The sequence below is a fragment of the Equus przewalskii genome, chromosome 31 (genome assembly GCF_037783145.1).
Source record: "Equus przewalskii isolate Varuska chromosome 31, EquPr2, whole genome shotgun sequence".
Taxonomy (NCBI): Eukaryota; Metazoa; Chordata; class Mammalia; order Perissodactyla; family Equidae; genus Equus; species Equus przewalskii.
Genome location: NC_091861.1, coordinates 4,368,636 through 4,390,191, shown reverse-complemented (window position 1 = coordinate 4,390,191; position 21,556 = coordinate 4,368,636). Strand labels below are relative to the sequence as shown.

The following is a 21,556-nucleotide window of genomic DNA, read 5'->3' as shown; positions in this document are numbered from 1 at the left end:
TTTTGGGTTATCCCAGAGCAAAGGAGAATTTTATTCCTTATTTGACTTACATAGTTACAATTATGATAGCTCCTACCTTTTGCTGCTGACACTAGTCGGATGGCTCACAGTGTCCCTCAGTCTGACCTAAGCTGAAGAATGGTTCCAATTATTTGAGGACACAAATTTAAGACTTAGAAGAAAAATTAATGTTCTTAGGTCTCTAGTTTTTTTTAATTTAAAACTTTTTTATTTAAACCAAAATATAAATTTATTTTTCAAAACAATATTCATAATGAGGATTTCTAACATTTCTGCTTATTTTTTTTTTGTTAAATGTTAACATATGAATTTTTAAAATTACTAAATTCGTAGCTTGAAACTCTATCTGAAGTATTACTTCAAAAAGTTGTTTGGAGGTGGGCCTTCTAGAGTGACAGAGCAAGCAGCTTGGCAGGCCCTCTTCCCAGCAAAACAACAATTAAACTGGTGAAAATTATAACAAAAATGCTCATTTAAAGTCTCTGGAAATTGTCCTAAGGGTATACAGGAAATGGAGAAACAGTCATTGAAGAAAATCTACTGAAACTCAATAGGAACAGTTAAAGTCTGTGGCGTTTGAGCCACGACCCACTCCATTACCAAGTATTATGGAAGCTCTACCCCAGGCATGAGCAGCCAAGAAGACAGGGTCTCTCCCCATATCTCTGTCTATGGCTCTGGTTTTACCTTAGGAGAGGCAGGATGCTGGCATTTCTGATTTCCCCAGTCTCCTGGTGCGGAAGCTCTGTTCCAGCTGAGAAGGGCCCTCCAGGGATCACAGTCCACTGTGGAAATCAGGAAGGCTGTGCATTGTGCACATCGCACACTACCCCCACTCAGGAGCAATCAGAGCAAGATACGGGATACTATAAAATGATTCCCCAAACCTCATACAGACTCATTGAAACCAACTGGAAGCTTCACTGATGCAGGAGTCTTAAACACACCTTTGTCCAAACATTGACTGAACAACAAGCTACTTTGACCCAGGGACAACTCCTAAGCCAGGCTTAAAAATAATTTCAGTCCTTCCTGGCAGTTTGGAACTTGTGTGCGTGCACAGGGCTCCATGCTCTTAGAAGCAATTAGAGAAAATCCAAGTTAATAGTTCCTGGCAGAATGTGGGGAAAAAAAATCCCGTAAACTCCCTCCAAGGCATGCCCCCACCTCACACACAAAATGGTTAAGGGTAAAGCTCTAAGTGGTTAAAGGGACTGAAGCATAATCTTTGACCAATAAATGGCTCATGCCCACCCATGGGGTGACTTCTCGGTAACCAAGCTAAAAGATAAGTCCATGAAGGGAGAATGCATGCAGGTACTGCTGATTGGACCTTGCAGCAGAAACAGACTTCACTGAACTAGTCTAGCCAAGTCACTAAACAAATAAACAAGCAAACAGCAAAAGCAATAATTTCTGGGGCAGGGAAGGGGAGGTCAGTATCCAGAGTTGCTGTATATATTATCGGAAATGTCCAGTTTTCAATAATAATAAATGCAAGACATACAAAGAAACAAAGAAGTGTGACCTGTATACAGGAGAGCAAATAAACAGGCAACAGAAACGTTACTCAGAGGGGCCCAGATGTTGTACTTAACAGACATAGATGTCGAAGCACCCATTCTAAACAAGAAAACTGTTTCTGAGGAATAAAGGAAGGTATGATGATGTCTCATCAAATTGAGAATATCCATAAAGAGAGAGAAATTATTAAAAAATTCTGGAGTTGAAAAGTACAATAACCAAAATGAAAAAAAAAGATCACTGGGTTGTTTAACAGTTGATTTGTGGTGGCAGAAAAATAATGAGCAAACTTGAAGATAAATCAATAGAGACTAAGTATTCTGATGAACAGAGAGAAAAAAGAAAGAGAAAAGTGTCAGAACCTCAGAAAAATCTGGGATACCATTAAGTAACAAAGGTACATGAAATGTATCAGAAGGAGAGGAGGGAGAAAAAGATGCGAAAAGTATTGGAAATTATAATGGCTGAAAACTTCCCAAATTTGATGAAAAACATTAACATACATGTCTAAGTTCAGTGAACTTCAAGTAGGCAAACACAAAGAGATCCACACCCTGTTACATATTAGTCAAAATGTGGAAAGCCAAAGATAAAAGAAAAAATCTTGAAAGCAGTAAGAGAAAAACAACTCATCACAGTCAAGGAAACCCTAATAATATTGACAGCAGATTTATCAGAATTAGTGGAGGCCAGAAAGGATGATGTGTTCAAATGCTGAAAGTGAAAGTGATCAACTGAGAATCTTATGTCTAGCAAAACAATTTTTCATAAATGAAGGTGAAAGAAAGACATTCTCAGATAAACAAAAACTGAGAAAATTTATCACTGACAGACCCGCCTTTCAAGTAATACTAAAGGGTGAGGCTGGCCCAGTGCCATAGTGGTTAGGTTTGCGTGCTCCATTTTGGTGGCCCAGTGTTCATGGATTCAGACCCTGGGTGCAGACCTACACACTGCTCATCAAGCCATGCTGTGGTGGTGTTCCACATACCAAAAATAAAGGAAGATTGGCACATATATTAGCTCAGGGATAATTTTCCTCAAGCAAAAAGAGGGAGATTGGCAATAGATGTTAGCTCAGGGCTGATCTTCATGACAAAAAAAAGACTAAAGGGAGTTCTTTAGGCCAAAAGTAAATGATGTGAGGCAGTAATTTGAAATTACATGCACACAAAAAAAGAGCATTGGTAAACATAATTCTTATCTACACAAAAGATAACAGAACTGCGTATTTCTTCTTTTTTAGTCTTTTGACTGGCTTTAAAAACAACTGCATAAAACAATGTGTATATTGGTGAGCCTATGACAAACAGAAATGTAATACATTTGAGAATAATGGCAGAAAGGAGACTGGTAGAAACAAAGCTGTATTAGAGTAAGGAAATGACACCATATAGTAATTCAAATCTACAGGAAGAAATGAAGAGAACAGTAAAGGGTAAATAAGATTAAAATAACAAACTATATAAATATAGATTTCTCTCCTTTCCTCTGTCAACTTCTTTAAAAGACATGAGATTATATAAATTAACCATTATAACAGTTTCTACTATGTATATATATATATCACAGACACAGTATGTATAACAGAATAGCAGAAAAAGGTGGGAAGTAAATGGAACTATAGAGGAATAAAGTTTCCATATTTCTGGAATTAAGTCAGTGTAAATCCAAACTAGATTCTGATAAATTAAGATTATTGTAAGCCCTAGAGCCACCACTAAGAAAACTCGAATATAAAATAAAATCGCTAAAGGAAATAAATATCCACTTAATCCATTTAATATCCATCCAATACAAAAGAAGGCAATAAATGAGGAAGAGAGGAACAAAAAAGACATGAGATATACAAAAAACAAACAGAAAAATAGCAGACGTAAATTCAATCATATCTATAACATTAAATATGAATAGATTAAAAAATCCATTCAAAAGGTAGATATTGTCAGATTGGATTAAAAAAAATCTATATATTGTATTACAAGAGAGACACTTTAGATTCAAAGATGTAAATAGGTTGAAAGTAAAAAGAACAACCTTAAACAACCATAAAAGAGCTAGAGTAGCTATACCGATATCAGGCTAAATAGACTTTAAAACAATGCTACTAGAGATAAAGAGGGACATTCTATAATAATAAAAGGGTCAGTCTACCAGGAAGATACAACAATTATACACATACATGCACCTAACAGCAGTCTCCTGAAATACATGAAAGAAAAACTGACAAAGGGAGAAATCAATATTTGGACACTTCAGTAGTCCACTTTCAATAATGGATGGAACAGTTAAGCAAAAAATCAACAAGGAGATAGAAGACTTGAACAATAGTATAAACAAACTAGATTTACTAGACATCTGTGGAACACTCCACCCAACAGCAGCAGAATACACACACTTTGTGAGCACACATGGAACATTCTCTAGGATGGACCCTACCCTAGGCCACAAAACAAGCCTTAATACATTTGAGGAAATTTAAGACTTAATAAATTGAACACTATCAAAAAACAAAGTATTTGTTTTTTTGAAAGTTTTCTGATCATAATGGAATTAAATTAGAAATCAATAACAAGAGAATTTGGGAAATTTAGAGATGTGTATATGTTTAACAACATACTCCTAAATAGCAAATGGTTCAAAGAAGAAATCACAAGAAAAACTAGAAAATACTTTGAAATGAATATAAATGAAATCACAACATACTAAAACTTATGGCCTGCAACTAAGTCAGTGCTCAGAAAAATTTATAGTTGTAAATACCTGTATTAAAAGAAAAAAATATCTGAAATCAATCATCTAACTTTCCACCTGAAGAAACTAAAAAGAAAAAATCAAACTAAACCCAAAGCAAGTAGAAAGAAGGAAATAGTAATCACTTGAGTAGAAATAAATGAAATAGAGAATAGACAAACAATAGAGAAAATCAGTGAAATCAAAAGTTGGTTCTCTGAGAAGGTTAACAACACTGACAAACTTTTAGCTAGACTCACCAAGAAAAAGAGAGGAAGATTCAGATTACTAAAATGAAGAACAAAAGAAGAGACATCACTACTGACTTTATGGTAATAAAAAAGGCTGAGTACTATGAACAATTAGGTGACAGCACATTATATGACTTAGATGAAATGGACACATTCTTAGAAAAATTGAGTCAAGAAGAAATAGAAAATCTGAATAGGCCTATAAAAAGTAAAGAGACTTCATTAATAGTAGTGATAACAGTAATAACTACCCACAAAGAAAAGCCCTGTCCCGATGGCTTCACTGGTGAATTGTACCAAACATCCAAAGAGAATGACCACTAATCATTCACAAACTCTTCCAAAAAATAGAATAGGAGGGAACATACCCCATCTCATTCTGTGAGGTCTCCTTGCTATCAAAACCAGACAAACTTCACAAGACGAGGAAGCTACAGACCAATATCCTTTTTGAATATAGAGACAGAAATTCTCACCAAATACTGTCAAACCGAACCCAACAACATGTACAAAGGATTATCCACCGTGGCCAAATGGGATTTATCCTGGGAAGGCAAGCTTCCATAGATGAAAATCAATTAATGTAATACACAATAAAGTAAAGGAACAAAGTCATATGAATATCTCAATAGATGCAGAAAGAACATTTGACAAAATCCTACACCCTTTTGTGATAAAAATACCCCACAAACTGGGAATAGAAGTGCGCTTCTTCAGCCTGACAGAGCATCTGTCAAAATGTACAGCTCACGTCAAAGACTGAATGCTTTTCCCCAAGATCAGGAGGAGGACAAAGTTGTCTGTTCTCACCACTCTGTTCAACAATATGCTGGAGGTTCTAGTTGGGGCAATTAGGCAAGAAAAAGAAAGAAATGGCATCTAGATTGGAAGGGAAGAAGTAATACTATCTTTCTTTGCAGATGACATGGTCTCATATAAAAACCTCCTGAAGAACCTACTAGAAAAACTATGAGAACTAGTACAGGAATTCAGTGAGGTTGCATAAGATAGCAATATGCAAAAAAGTGTATTTCTAGCTACTAGCAGTTAACATTGTGAAAATGCAATTAGGGAAACAATTCCCTTTACAACAGCATCAGAAAAAAATACTTGGGTGTAAATTTAACAAAAGAAGTGCAAGACTTACAATGAAAACTAGAAGACGTCGATGGAAGTTAAGGAAGATCTAAATAAATGGAACAATATGCCACGTTCGTAGGTTGGAAGACTTAGTGTTGTTGAGACTCACCAAACTGTCCTGCAGATTCAACATGATCTCTAGCAACATCCCAACTACCTAGTTTTTTTTTTTCCTGAATTGAGAAGCTGATGTAGAAAATTCTTATGAAAATGCAAGGGGCCCAGGATAATCAAAGCAGTCTAGAAAAAGGATAAAGTTGGAGGACTCTCTCTTTTTCAAAGTTATTACAAAGATACAGTAATTAAGACAGTGTGGTACTGGCATATAGTCAGTGGAATAGAATTAAGAGTCCAGAAATAAATCCTTACGTTAAGTTTTATTGATTTTTCACAGTGGTGCCAAGACATTTCAAGGGCAAAGGAAAAGTCTTTTCAACAAATGGTGCTGAGACAACTGGATATCCGCATGCAAAAAGGCGAATTTGTACCTCTACCTCATATTGTGAGCAGAAGTTAACTCAGAATGGATCAGAGACTTAAATGTAAGAGCTAAAACTATAAAACTCAGAAGAAAACATGACTAAATCTTCGTGACCTTGGATTAGGCAGTGGTTTCTTAGCTATGACTCCAAAAGAATCTTTGACAAAAAAAAAAAAAGATAGGTTGGACAACATCAAGATGAACAATATTTGTGCTGTGAACAATACTATCAAGAAAATAAAAGACAACCCACAAAATGGAAGAAAATATTTTCAAATCATATGTCTAATTAGGGGCTAATATCCTGAATATATAATGAACTCCTACAGCTCAACAACAACGACAACAAAACAGCCTGACTGAAAGATGCGCAAAGAATACAAATAGACATTTTTCAAAAGAAGATATACCACTGGCCAATAAGTACCTGAAAGGATGTTTAACGTCATTAGCATTAGGGAAATGAAAATCAAAAGCACAATGTACACCACTTCAAATGTACCAGGGTGGCTATTATCAAAAGGAAAGACGATAACAGGTGTGATGAGGATGGGAAGAAATTGGAGCTCTTACGCACTGCTGGCAAGAATGAAAACATGGTGCAGCCACGTGGCTTTCAATAAGAATTCCAAGTCTTCATCTGTTTATTCTTTTGTTTACCAGTAAAGATCTATTTTTCATAGGAGAAAATAAGTATTTTCCTGGTAGCTCTAATTGTCCATAGAATAATCATGATATCAGATTATAATTTTCTGGATAAATAGTATCTTTTCAAGCTCAAAAAACTTTTAAGATACCTTACCCCCCCCCCCCCAAATATATCAGCAAAGTGTAAGCTATTTTTAACTTACAGAACAATATAGTCTTATAGGCAAGAGTCCATGAACCTCTGAAGGAGAAATTTATATCTTTTCTCTTTGCTTTTGATGAAGAGACGAAGTATATATAGACTGATTTTTCTCTTTAGGAATATGGGCCTTGGGAATATAGTTAAAACCCTTTAGAAAACCCACTAGCGTTCAGGTAATGCTCTTGGACAGAGTCACCAGAACCCCCCAGAGGACAGACTGGCTGTCAAAGCTTTGAAGAGTTTTTCTTGCCTCAAGTCCTCATGTATGAAGGAGGATTGAAAGCAAAATCTAAGGACCTCTGTGTTTTTAATGTCCATGTTGAACAGACATCCGTGGCAGAGGAGATTTGCATGACTGAATCTACATTGAAGTGCATAAATTAAAATTGGCCCCTGCCGGCGCTCCTCAGCTCTCGCCCTTCTGTCATATACAGAGATGCGTGTTGTTGATGCTCTCTTAGGAGGAATGAAGACAACATTGTTGGTTTCTTGGTAACATAGTTAATGATGCCTCCGTAGAAGAAGCAGGACTTAATTTGCTGCTAATAATGGTACCATTGTACTATTTATATGTGTTTAGCCTCAAAACAAAAAAAAATGACTTAAGTTTGGTGGTTATAGTGAATTGTTTGATATGAGGTTATGCCAGGATTAGAAGTGAATGACATGCCTCTCCCTTCATAATTGACAAATTTTAACTAGGGTAGGAAAAGTGACTTAAAAATACCAAGTTTTAGAAAACAGTTTAAGAAACTCGAATATAAATCTGCTACCTAAACTTAGTGGGGAAGAAAATGAGAGTAGTATGAATGACCTTGAAATGAGAACAGAGAGAGCTGAGGTCAGCTGAGGCTTTGCAGGGTATTCACACATCTTCTTTTCTCATTTTTTTCTGTATAGCCGTAAAACTCATTGTGTTTTGAGATGAATGTTAGCAGGAGTGTAGGCAAGGTTTTTCTTTAATGGATCCATATTGCAGTCTTTATGTGTGGTTTTGTGTATTTACGTGGATTCTAATGTTGTCGTTAAAACTTTTCACCAAACATAAACAGGTCATTCTTTATACTTTCTTAGCTCCACGTATAATACCGAATAACTTTTTTTAAATTCTTGCCTATATAATGTTTTTGGTGTTTTCACTTGTGGCCCCTTTTGTATACTTTAATCAATTACTGTTATAAGTAAAGCTTCTCACAGTTAGGATGGAATTTTTCTTGCTTTTTTCTGGTGCCAAAAAATGAAGCTAGCGTGTTCTTCAAGCACCACTAGAAGCTAGAATTTGAATTGAGATCCACTTGAAGCTGCGTGCTTTTTAAATTATCAGCCTTTCTTTTATGGCCTAGATCGGCACAGTGCTCCATAAAAATTGGCTTTGAGCTAGTCTCCGTCCTTTGAACTGGCAAGGAAAGACAAAGTAACATTTTTTTATTTTGAAAGTTAGGTTGCAGTGTTCCCCTGGCGATGCCAGATAGACTTGGCTGTTTTATTCTAAGTAAAAACTTTCGTATTGCAGCAATGCCAAGCTGCCTTTTGAATCTTGCCACACAGGAAGCAGGTAGATAGACAGTACTTTCATATTCAAAAAAAAGAAGAAAAATTCTCGTTAGACTGTCTTTTTGCATTCCACATTGTCTTCCAAAAAAATCAAACAATGCAGTGCAGCCAAATATAAGACCAAAACAAATTTCCCCTCTTAAAAAGATTAGAAATATTTCCCCTTTTTTCTACCAAGTATGGATAAAGCTTGATTTTATTTCAAAATCTGATCATCATAACATGAACACGAAGAAAATAATCAAGGCAAGGTGGTTCCAGTTTATTCTGAATGTTTTGGTGATGCAAAAAATTAAACAGGAAGGGAACTGGTGTTAGTGTAAAATATACAGTTTAAAAGCAAATGATACTATACTGGTTAAATTAGAATAGTATAAATAATTAGGAGGAAGAACACAGCGTCTGAATGGAGAGTTGAAGACATGGAAGTTTGAGACCCTGAGCCGTCTAACGCAGAGTGATGTCTGAGGGGCTCCGAGTGGTTACAATGATGGCTTGAAATAATAAGTAGGTTTTGAACTGCGTTGACAGTTTGCATTTTCAAACTTCAAGACTCTTATGTTGAGAGGTTTTCTACCTAAACAGAGTAAAGCCTCGTGTGAGGTGATCCTTTTTTGTGTTAATGTTTCAACAAATGTCTTCAAGGACCAGAAATAGTGGTTAGGAATAAATCCTCTTGTCAAATTTTTCAGGTCTTTATTCTTCTTCTGAATTTCTCCCTTTTAAAAAATTGCCCTCTTCTCTGAAGCATTTCTAGGTGCCTCTTGAACTCATTTATCCCCGTTGCTGGGTTTTCTTCCTGGTAACACGTTCCAGATGTTTTCTTCCCCTCTTCAGGCAATATTAGTCCCTAGATCTTGTATTTACCCTGAGTATCCTCACGTTTATGTTACTGAGTCTCTTCCATTTTCTCCTCTTTTACCTAATTTCAAATCATCCAACACTCTGGAATAAAAACCTACTTTAGAAACTTTTTCCATGTATTTATGAACTTCTTTTTAGCCAGGCCACATCAGCTTCTAATGTTTCTAAGAGGAATGAGTTCAACTATCTTAACTGTCCTTAAAATTTCACATTGTCCAAGAATCTGTACTCTTTTCTATATTCCATGTTGGGATAGAATTAACGTTTCGTGTATTGCGACCAATATTGCATGCAGAATTATAGAAAGAATATTTAACACATGACTCATACCAAACAGTAATTTGTTTGTTTTCAGTTTGCCCTCTTTTTTTCTTAATCCAGCTTAATAAGACATGTTTGCTGTTCTTGAGGTTACTAATCTGATCTCACAGATTTCACTGCCCTGTTTTAATAGCCATACCATTCCTCCCTCGTAATAGTCTACTATACATACATTTTTTTCCACTGGGCCACCCAGGACTAACATGGAATCTGTCATTGTCACCACTGTCTTTCTTACTCATCTTACCATGTTCTTGTTGTTTTGCTCACATATTTATTTTATCTTTCCTGTGTGTTTACCTACACCAATATTGTATTTTTAAAATGTAATCTGTTGTAAATTTTCAGTGGTTTATGTATTGCCCATGCCTTTTTAATTAATTCAACTTTCACAGGCACTTAATAAACTCAAGTTTTTAGGACACTACTGAGAATGGGTCTATCTTCTTTTTAAGTTTCTTTCTCAAAGCCTGTGAAACCATTTCTCTTGCTAAGATTGTTTAATTGATTTTTTTAACCACACGGAAGTCATTTGAAGGGATTAACATTGTCTTTATGAAGACTCATGCTGAGATTCACAGAAAAGTTGACATTTGAAAAGATGTTACTTATTCTGAAAAATGAAGTTTCCTTAAGGGAATAGGACCCGGACTCCCTTACTGTTTAGGGTTAAAACTGGACTATCATGTCCCTCCTCTTTCTGTATTTTCATGCAAAGAACCAGAAGCAAGGGGCAGATCTTCAGAAACGTTGCACACCGATTTCCTCCCCACCTCGACAAGCGAAGTGGGCCATTCCAATGATCTGGAAACTTTGGAACTGGGTTCCTGACAACTGTTTCTCTTCCTCCTGATGCAGCCTAAGTATTTCACAGTTTCTTTAAAGTCTAGGGTGTATGCAGGTCAGCCTTCCAGATGGGTGAAAGAGATGTGGGTACCATCTGAAAGAGATGTGAGTAGGGATAGAAATGTACAGTGCATGACACCATGGTTTTCCTGGATCCTTTTTATTGATAAGGCACTTTTTAACTAATTCATAGCCGTGGTAATCAGTGCATTCTTCTTTACCCATGCCAGTCAGACTATCTTTTAGCCCTTAGTATCAGCTGGTTTTTCTAGGGGGACAAAGCGATAGGAAAAAAAAAAAGGCAGAAAAAATTCGAGCAAATTATTGAATTTTTTTTGCATTAACAACCTCCTCAGGTGACATTCATGCCCCCTACCCTCGCCATGATTCTTACCTTCTTCCCGAGGACCCCTGAAAAGAGGAGGAAAAGGTGAGGAGGGCCACAGAAATTTTACACACTGGGCAGAACTTCTGTCGGAGAAGATATGAAGGGTATAGAGAACTTCCAGAAAAGGGAAAACTCATTGTAGAAGAAAGGGAAAGAGGCCTTGGAAGGGTGAGTGCTCTTGAGCATTGTATGTGAAGATGCCCGTTTGTGTCTCTTTAAGCCCAAATCCAGTCTGAGTTTGCATGTCCATTTCTTTCCGACCACGAAGAGACATATGTCATGCTTGTCATAATTGTAATGTTGGACAATAATCATGTGACTTCTACTCTAGGAGATGAGTGAAAGCTTTCTGTCGTTACCAAAAAGATCTGTGTGTATCCATCTCTTCACAGATTAGAACTAGAAAACCGTGTCGGATCAGATGAGAATTGTTTCTGTATTCCCTGTGACCTTTCTGAGGAAAGAAGCATTTTTCTGTTCTTTACTTGCTAGCTTCCTGACCTTATTTTCCCAGTCATGTTTTATGAAACCAATTATACAAACTTAAATCATTCTCTTTTCTGTCTCTACTTTAGTTACTGGTTTTCTGGCTTCCAGTTCAAAAATTGGAAAGGGAGAAAAAGAGGAAGTCTGAGATATTGCAATAAATCAAGAATGACTCCTTACCGTCCCAGGGTGTCTCCACACACAAGTTAAGAAAGAGAGCCTGATGTCATGCTTGCATGATTAAACAGAGGGACTTCCAGGCCAAGATATGAGTCGGAGATGAAGTTAGAGTATTTGTCAAACTGCTGTGATACTCTCTTCCTTTTCTTTTAAAAGCCTCTTTTCATTTAGATTAGTTACTGATTTGTTAAATACGTAATCTTGCATCAGTGAACCTCAAGATTTTCCTGTCTTCAGGTGGTAGAGGTCAACTGCTGCCTTTGGGAATAAGGATCCATCTCTACTCTCATCCCCTTCCCCAGTATCAAAGTTGGGACGGCAGAAACAATTCCACTCAGAGAGTCTGGTAACTTATACATTAGTCACTCCTAATTATTCATATGCTTTTTTTTTAAGTGTCTATAACTTTTTAATACTTGAGGCTATTAATATCTATTATGTTATGCATGAGGTTCTCACCCATGCCCCCCGGGAGACTGTCTTTAGTATAGAATTAGCTTGTGCTTGTAGTGGGATGGACATAAAGGATGTAAGTTCATGATTCATGCTGAAGCACATTGAGCCCGTGAGTGATGTGCTGTGAAAGTTAGGCATGAGATTCTGTTGAGAATTACAGCTTTTTTGCATGGCTTCGGTTCTTTGCACTCACTCAGTTCCATTGGTAGAAGAGTGATTTCCTTTCAGGCACTTACTGAAAATGGATTTCTCTCTCCCCTCACCAGCACCATCCATTCTCTTTAGAATGGAAGGTTCTAGCTTCCGGAAGTCTAGCCAGGCCTTTAACTGCATACTCCAGGCCCCTAACACAATAAGATACTTCCTGGATGGGTCCATTACCAGCCTCATAGGTGATATGTTTCCTAATCATTAGACTTTTTGAAAAGGCCATGTATGAATGAACCTGTTCTAGAGGTTTCTTCAGGGGTTTCGTTTTCCTCTTGTTTGCTAGTTTAGGCTTAGCTTTTCACGGAAGTGTCTTGAGAAGTTAAAAGTGACCCTTCCCTTCCATGTCTTCAGCAGATTCCGCATTGCTTTCACCAAGAGTAGCTAAAGGTAGGAGGGATGTGATCTTTTAGACAAATGGGACCAGTTGTGGAAGGAGCTAGGATTTGGATCTTGGCTTCTCAGGTTATGTTTCTACCTCTTGTCTCATAAAACAACAAAATGACTTGAAGGCTGGGGTAACAATTCTGTTTTGTAGCAGTTAATCCATTTATTTGACTGCTGATGGTTTCTATTGATGATTCTTGAGCAGATAATTAACAGGTATAGTCAGATGAATTGCCACCAACTTAGAAAAATGTCCAGGGATCTTTACAGGAGCCACTCCTTATTGTTCAGGTCATTCTTGGCTCAGCTGTGCACATCTGCTGCTGGTGCCCCTGGCTCACCTCTTTGCACAGACCATGTGATTTTATGCATCCGGGTCTTGCCCATTATCAGTTTCCTGCCCTGGGGAATTGTTATTATGCATTTTGCTTATCACTCTATATTTTTGGTATCTTTCTGTTCTCCAGATTTTTAGAAATAGACTGATTTAAATACCCTAGCTGACCTTTTTATCTTGGGATGGGATCACTTACAGACTAGGACACATGGCTTCCCCTCAGATTGAGCCATTGTGTAGAGACATAAGGAAATTTCATAGGAGGAGTAAGATAACCAGAGGTCCCAGGTGGCATTAATTCACTACATGACTATTTATTGAGTAGTAAGTGTGTGCAAAGCACTCAGCTTAGTACTTTAGCTTTGTGGGCTAGGTTGGGGAGACTGCAGAATAAGACAGAACTTTGAGAGAAGGTCATAGTTGAGTTAGACATATACAATTCCAGAGGACACTTGAGTCTTTGCCTTCTTGCTGCTCTAAACTCCAGGGAGTAATGCCAAGCTGGGAGAAACAAATTTTAGTAATCCCAAATAGCATGTGATTCTAAAATTGCTTTTATTTGACTTTTGAATGAATGTTTTAAAAAAGATGATTTGCTTCCTCATTATTTTAATCTGACTTAGTTTGTCTTCTATGAACATAATACCCACAGATTCTAGGAGTGGCACAGCGTGAACTGGCTGGAAAAATCCAATCCCGAAATAAGTATTTGGTAGTAGTACTTTTCAAGGATGCTTGTATACTTACAGACCATTCAAAATTACTTTTAATCAGACATCTTTATGCAGCTGACTATAGTGCTGATCTGATTTAGCTATCCGTTAGAAATTTATTCAATGGTTATATTTATGGATACTAAAATCTGTCTAATGCTGTGTATTCCTATATCCACCGCTTCTAAATGCTCAGCCAATGGTCATGGGTAAGGGAATTAAAACTGATTTGGTGAATATCTAACTTCATTAGTATGTCTGTCCTCCATATGTGTGTGTCTCTAGACATGGTATTAGACACCATTGACGTGTGGAACAGCTTTCTAAAACATTTAACTGGTTTATAGGCTCCTGGGTGACTTATTTAACCTTGTGGTTTTGTTCTAAGATATTTAAGAATTTTATCACAACTATATAAATCTTTAAGAAAGTTATTAAAAAGTATGAAGTTTTATTTGTTCGTTAGTTAGTCTACCAAAGTTCCAAACCAATACAAATACCATAGAAAACTATTTGGTAGTAAATACTAAAATTCATCACATATATACTGTGACCCAGTAGGTTTGCTCCTGTGTGTGTATATCCGAGAGAAATGAGTTCATATGTCCATGAAAATACATGAATAACAATGCTTATAGTATCACTATTTGTAATAGCCCTAAACTGAAAACCTTTCAAATATCCGTCAACATTAGAATGGAAGAAGAAATTGTGGTATAACTATACAATGAAATAGTATACAACAATGAAAAATAATAATCTACCGTTAAACTCAACAACATTGATGGATTTCATAAATAAAAGCCTTATATAAACAGTGTGCTTCCATTTATATGATATTCAAGAACAGACAACAGTGCTGTGGCAACAGAAATCAGAATGGGACTTCTGGGGGGAAAGAAGTATGAACGGAGCCTTTAGGGATGCTGATAATGTTCTAACTAGTGATCTGAGTGGTGATTACAAGAATATATACATATGCAAAAATTAGTTGATCTATTTATTTGAGTTTTGTTCATTTTACTATAGTTATAATTCAATAACAATATTAAAAAAAATTTTAAACAGTAGTCATTTTAGAAGAACCATTTATTGAACAGCAAAGTTCTCGAGACTTTGTGACCAGAGAGTTGAAGATGTCTTCAGGGATGTGAATAATGAGTGATCTGACTCTTGTTTGATGAGAATGTGACGTAATTATTTGGTTCAGTATGAGAAGTTTCTTTAAATGGAATTGTGGAAGAAAGGAAAAATGCTAAACATATAATCTTTGAAAATGGTGCCATGAAAGAAGAAGACGATTGGTCTGTAAAGACTTAAAATCACATATTGAAACTTTTATTCTCTAAAAATGAGCATCATAAATTAGCTCACTGACAAGTCGATGTTTATTTCTCTTTTACTTCCAACTCTAGGAGGCCTTTGGAAAATCAGCCAGTTGCTTAGTCAGTATGTCATTTCCAAAAATAAAGACTGTAGACTTGCAAGAAAGCTGGAAATGTGTTTTCCATGGGGTAGGATCAAATGCAGTTTTCACCCTGTGTCTTCACAGTGCTAAAAGCGCTGTGATATTCAGTGGGTAGAGCCAGAAATCAAGTTTTGTTTCTATGGAAGCTCCAAAAAGTAATGTCATGCTAAAGGGCAGGAGGAGAAGCAGAATGCCGGGATAGGCCTCAAACTGAATAACCTTCACTGAATAATTGGAAGTTTATTATGCAATTCTAGTCAATGAATGTAGGGGGCCACTCATTTCTTGAATATTTAATTTCTTCCGTAGAACACTTTCAATCTAAATTTATCACTGGAATTTTGTTGTTGTTATAGCTACAAAGGAAGGGAACTATTTTGGTTTTTGTTTGTTTTTCATATTTTCCCTGAAATTGAGTAATCCATAAAGCAGAGTATTCACAGAGGGGTTTTGGTCTAAAGTTTGCTTTGTTAGCGAACTATTTGAAAAATAAATTTTTTCTCTTTATGTTTGATCGGTCTTTAATTGTATATGATAACACAGGATACTGAGGAAGAGAGGGGAAAATGAGGCACGGTATGTGAAATTCTTTCGCAGAGGTGTGCTCTCCGTGCTGAAGGTTGGAGGTGGTGTAGGAGAGAGGCTCAGAGGGCGGACTCGAGCCAGGCTGCCTTCTTAATGGATGTGTGACCTTGAGCAAGTCACTTCAGCTGTAAAATATCACAGTAATAGTCACTATCTCATTGGGTTTCTGTAGTGATTACAAGAATCAATAATATAAGGCCTTTATTATTATGTGTCGAGTATTGTTCTTCAATTCATAGTTGCCATAAGATAATAATAAATGTGGAAATGATCTCAGTAAGAGTCTTTTACTCATTTGAGGTTGTCATTAACCTTATTTGATTTGTATTGTATCTTTTATTCATGATAATTAATATCACCCATTGAGATAATACTGAAATAGGAAGAGAGAGCCTCATGTCCATATTCTGTAGACACATTTGATGTCCAAATATTTTTAGCAGTGTCCCGAAACATTTGTATGTTGTATTCACAATTGAAGGGTTTTCCAATACTTTAATTCTAAACTTAGCCTGTAAGAGTTTCCAGTGGATTTTAAATGCTAAAAACATAACGTTAAAGTCGTGGACAGGACAGATATCTCAAACCAGAGGTTGGAAGGAATTTTAAAGAGAAAAATACAACTCAGCAGACTTGCATGCCATCCGATAGATGAAACATTGTTTTCTGATTACCAAGATATTTGAAATGGTGACGGGTGGCCAGATTATATCTTGCATATATTCTACGTGACAGAACTGGCTAAACTTGCAAAAGCCTGCATCCAAAGAAGATAACGGAGAAGATATTGTGTATTTTAAATCCAAAGAGTTTCAACTCATCTCTGCATGTTTTCTCTGTTTTTAAGAAGTGGAGAGACGTGGGGATTTTATGATAGTTGGTTTTAATTAGAAAAGCATTTTATTTTAAGAACAGAATTGTATTTATTTCAGCTTTGATTCCATGTTACTATACTGTTTTTTAAAAAATGAAATGTGAAACTTGGAAATGCAACCTATTAGAATAAAAATTTTGTTAAACTATAACCTAATGCCATTTTTTTCCCCTTCATCAGTTTGTTTGGCATCACATTAGACTGTTTTTTTATTGGTTGTGTTCTTATTTTGTTAGTCAAGATCATCCTAAATGCTTCAGTGTAGTCTAAAAAGGAGAAGTTGATATAATAAGTAAGGAATTGAATTTCTAATTCTTATAAACTTATCCTTTTAAAGAAAATCAAAAAGCTCAAGATTTTCCATTGGTTTTTTTGTTAGCAGATTCTCGTGCTGTATTTGGTACTCTGTTATGTCAGGGATGCTGTAGGCTGTGTGTGTGTGTGTGTGTGTGTGTGTGTGTGTGTGTGTCTGTGTGGCTAAAGGGGCCTAGAGCAGAGGGAACAAGTGGGCTTTGGAGTCAGGCAAAGCTGAGTGGAAATTTGAGCCTGCTCCATGTTCTGAGGACTGCTTTCTTCTTCTGTGAGTCAATAGGCAATAGCTATTATATTATATTATATTATATTATATTATATTATATTATTATTTTGAAAGGTGTCATTTGAGTATGTTACATGCACCAAGCTGTTAGGATGTTTTACTATGTCATTCAACTTGAATTTATTTAGAACGGGCCCTTGGCTCTGCTCTTCTTCTTCAATAGCTTGCATTCTAAGGTACTAGAGAGAAGAGACCAACCATTGATTGGGTAAATGTGACTGATGTTGTGGGCTAGGGAGATATTACTCTTTATTTGAGAACACCTTTCTCAAAACAAGATGTGACACATATTTCTTAAAGTTTACCAAATCATTTTTATGCAACACGTGTTTGCTTTTGTAAAATGACATGTTTGTATGTGACTTGACTTCTGGTATAATAAGGATTTATCATGGTATATTGAATGGCAAAAGACGGTAGCGGGAGGTGGTGTTACCAAGAATCAGTAGAGAGCCAGATGGATTGTAGTTTTTATTTGGTGAGAAGGTGTCCCACACACTTACTTACACTTTCTTGAAGTTCATGCTTCCAATTAGAACAACCTGGGACGTGCGTGGAACCAGGAGACCAGTATCAGGTTCTTGGACTAAATGAGAATAAAAACAGAAACTAAGAAGATGGTGCCAGGAGAGGTTGAAACATTAACCCCTTCAGTTATAGGGGCAGCACTCAGATTGTATTAGAACCAGGAGACACAGCTTTCTAAACTAAGTCTAAAATTTATGAAGACAACCAAGTGAGAGGGATTGACAGACTGCGAGAGGACACATTGGCTCTTATTGGTAACCTTACCAAATTCCACAGCTGCCAGGCTCCTTCTGAGGTTGACTCCGACTCAAAGGCAGTTCTGGCAAAGCAGGTAGGTCCCGCCTATGTCATAGCTTGACACCTATGCCAAGAGGCTCAACCAGGGACCAAGTTAATAAGCAGGCAAACCTTGTCAGAATAGACTATGCTTTATTTTCAAGGGTGACTTCTAGATTCTTAATCAGTGAGAGATGTCAAATATCTCACCAATTAGCAGACTGTACCTGTTTTGTTTCCTAGATTGTGCTGAGGCTGCCCAAGTAGACAGGATTGTCTGGTGCCAACCAGATAGTCTGGAGATATCACTCCTGGGCATGGTCAGTGTCAATGCCTCCTCTGGTCTGCAGGGCCTTGGAATGCTGTTGGATGCTTGTGAGGCCGGCCACCCTGCCCTGAGGCTTAACATTAATCGGAATAGGAGAAGGTGGTAGTGTAAATAAGACTGCAGTCCTCCTTGCTTGTGTGGGTGGACTGAAAAAACCTGATAACCTCTTGCTCTGCAAAATCCCATACAAGCATTCTTCACTTCTGAGTGCAGACTAGTTAAGATTTAAGACGTTTTCTGTTTTCATCAAGTGGTATCAGCCTGTACTGAGAGGGCTCTTGGTTCCTGATTCTTATTGGATCAAAAATCTAGAGATGGCGATATCTTTCCAATGTAAGAAAATTGAATCCAAATCAAAGTTATGGGATGACCAACAGTATAGAGTTCTTAGAGAAAGAGCACTTTGTCAGTTTACTAGGGATTTGCCAGTGTGTGAGTTAGTCTCTCTTAATTCTAGAGTTTACCAAGTTTTATTTGGTTTATTCCTTAATTGCTTTCTATTATTGCTTGTCTTCCTCTTGTCGGAATAAGCTTAAGTGCTTTTACGGCATTATAAAATATAACTGCTAATTATTGGATTACTAACTTCATTCCAACACCTTGCATTTACAAGATGTTTTAGACTTTAAAAATATTTCACTTTACATATTTGATTGTCTCAAGTCATGGGAATATTTCATATGGATTATTAACTATATTCTACAGATAGGGAAGTTGAGACCCGTAGGCTAAAGAACTTGGCCAGAGTTATATGGCTGCTGATTTAGGCAAAGACGTGGACTGAAATACAGGTCTCTCCCTCCACACAGGTCACATCATTGGGAATTCTGAGTCTGGGAGTTGTACCCTCTCTGCAGCTCCTCCCATTGTTAAGCCTCTTGTTCAGTTCGGTTTTGCTCTTTCGTATTTACTCCTGTTCTTCTGTTTCTTTCTCACTAGAGTGTTCTTGGCTGCTTTTTGCATCTGCTGCTACTTGAGTGCATTGCATACCAAGTGATGTACTGCCTTGTGCTCTGACATCTGTGTGAGAAACACTAATTTGTGCATTCTATAATTCTGTTGGAATTTACCTCTCCTAATCTCTGTGGTTGACTCTTCTTATCTTCCCTACTCAGAGAAGGCTTTGCCGAATTGGATCTGGCCATTCATCCCTCTAATCTAATATTCAGTTACCAGCAAGGCTGTGCCAAGCCGTTTCAGAGGAAAGCAATCTGCTTTCCCTGACGAGGAATTAGGAAACGAGACCCTTGTTGTGAGTCTGCATCTAGAGTGCGAGCAAGTTATTTAATTTCTTTCTTAGTGCATGATTTCACTAGATTGTAAGAAACTGCAAGAAATTTCAAGTTATCTGTTTATTGGATATTGACTATGGAGCCCTTTGATGTATCAGCTTAATTATCTAGTATTTCATGTGACATAAGTAAAATACACGCTTTGTAAACAAGTTCTGAATTAACAACAAACACCATTGTTGACTGATTAAATAGTTATTAAAATGTGGTTTTGGTTACTTACATAATAAACATAGTTCACATCAGCTTTCTGCTATGTCTTGACATGACTCTGAGGCAAGGTATGTAAATTCTTGTCTTTCAGTTCTTGACTTGAGTTTAGTTGTGGAATCACAGCTCAACCATTATTTGAACACTTCCTTTTAGTGATTCCTAAATCTGTGTCAGCGTTAATGGTGGAGTTTTTTTTTTAAAAAAAAAAGCATATTCCAGAGCTCCGTTTTCAGAGTGGAGTGTAGGAACCTTTATTTAAGAAGGTACCTAGATGATTCTCATGTCTGGCCGAGGATGGGAACCATTTTTAGAAGGTTATTGGGGTCGGCGGCTTCTGAGATGAGCAAGGTGGTCAAGACAAGACTCGCTTATTCAGCAGACATTTATTGAACGGCTGCAGTGTGTCCATTGTTGTGCTGCGACCTGGAGTGCACGATATGGCAGTCTCTGTCTGGAGATGTTTGTGCGTTAGTGAGAATTACCCCACAACTGCTTTATAGTGTGTGCCTTATAGTAGGAGAATGTACAGTCTTCTGACAGTAAGGAAGAGGGTCCTAAGTCAGCCCTGAGAAGACTTGTGTGAGAGTGGGAGATTTTCAGACAAAACGTCCTAGAGGCATGATACTTCTTATTCAGGGAGTCGTCAGTTTGTCCTCTTGACAATGAAAAATAGAACAGAAAAGTGAGGGGCCATTCAGTGTTTGTTAGGGAGAAATGACGCGATGAAAGCAGCATTTGCAGGATGTTGGTCTGAGGGCAGGACTGGGATCCTGGAGGCAGAAGGCTCCTTCACTATCTGTGAGAAGGTGATAAGAACTTGCACCAGGGCGGTGGTTGTTAAGGAGAGGAAGGGGAGATAAGGAAACATCAGTGGAACTTGATGCGTGGCTGGATATGGGAAATGAAGAGGAGGAATGAGTCACTGATTTCCATACCGATGACTGGGGGTGGGCGGTATCCCTGACGGAGACATAGGGGCTGTGACATGAAGCCAGTTGGACAGAGGATGATGAATTCCTTCATCCTCTTGGTCTTGTGCATTTACCCTGTTGTTGAGCAGAATGCCTATGCTTAGTGGATGTATTAGTTAACATACTGGTTTGGCTGCCTCTGTAATTTATAAAAGACAGAAAGTTAATCCCTCTCTCATGGCTGTCTGGGTGGGTAGGTGTCCAGGGAGGTGGAGTGGCTCTATTCTGCCAGGTGGTCCAGGGATTTATTTCCAGCCTCTTTTGTTGTTTCACTGCCCCCAAGGTTTAGTTTGGCTGAGGATGGCTCACTTCCATAATTCTGCCTTTGAGCCTGAAGAAGGAGGGATGAGAAGTGGGGAGCAAGAAGATTCCTTTTTGCGGCGGCATTGTATTGCTCCCTACATTCCATTGTCTATAACTTGGTCAAAAGGCTACATCTAGGTATAAAGTAGGCTGTGAAAAATGTTATGTTAGCTGGCTAGCTATATACCCAGCTACAACTCAGGGGTTCTGTTGCCAAAATGATGAAGAGGATTTTGTGGCATAAGTTCTTAAACATGGGACCCGCTATGAGGTCCTTAGTTTTGTTGAATGAATGTGCTCAGAATTTGGTCATGTTGAGTTGAAGGAGGAGGGAAGGCCTCTGAGTAGAAGTGTCCTGGAGGTAGGTAAGGACACAGAGTA

The 21,556-nt window shown here is 37.5% G+C and overlaps 1 protein-coding gene across 2 annotated transcripts in view; it reads left to right on the top strand.

Moving 5' to 3' along the window:
• FMN2 (formin 2) overlaps nucleotides 1-21,556 on the top strand; it is a 342,456-nt gene that overhangs the window by 114,900 nt on the left and 206,000 nt on the right. The window contains exon 7 of one of the 2 annotated variants that reach the window (XM_070602585.1): nucleotides 6,064-6,403. The exons of the other annotated variant lie outside the window; for it this stretch is intronic. Coding sequence (XP_070458686.1) covers nucleotides 6,064-6,186 — 123 coding nt within the window. The 3' untranslated portion in view covers nucleotides 6,187-6,403. Of the gene's footprint in view, nucleotides 1-6,063; nucleotides 6,404-21,556 lie in introns of those variants that run through there. 2 annotated transcript variants of the gene reach the window in all.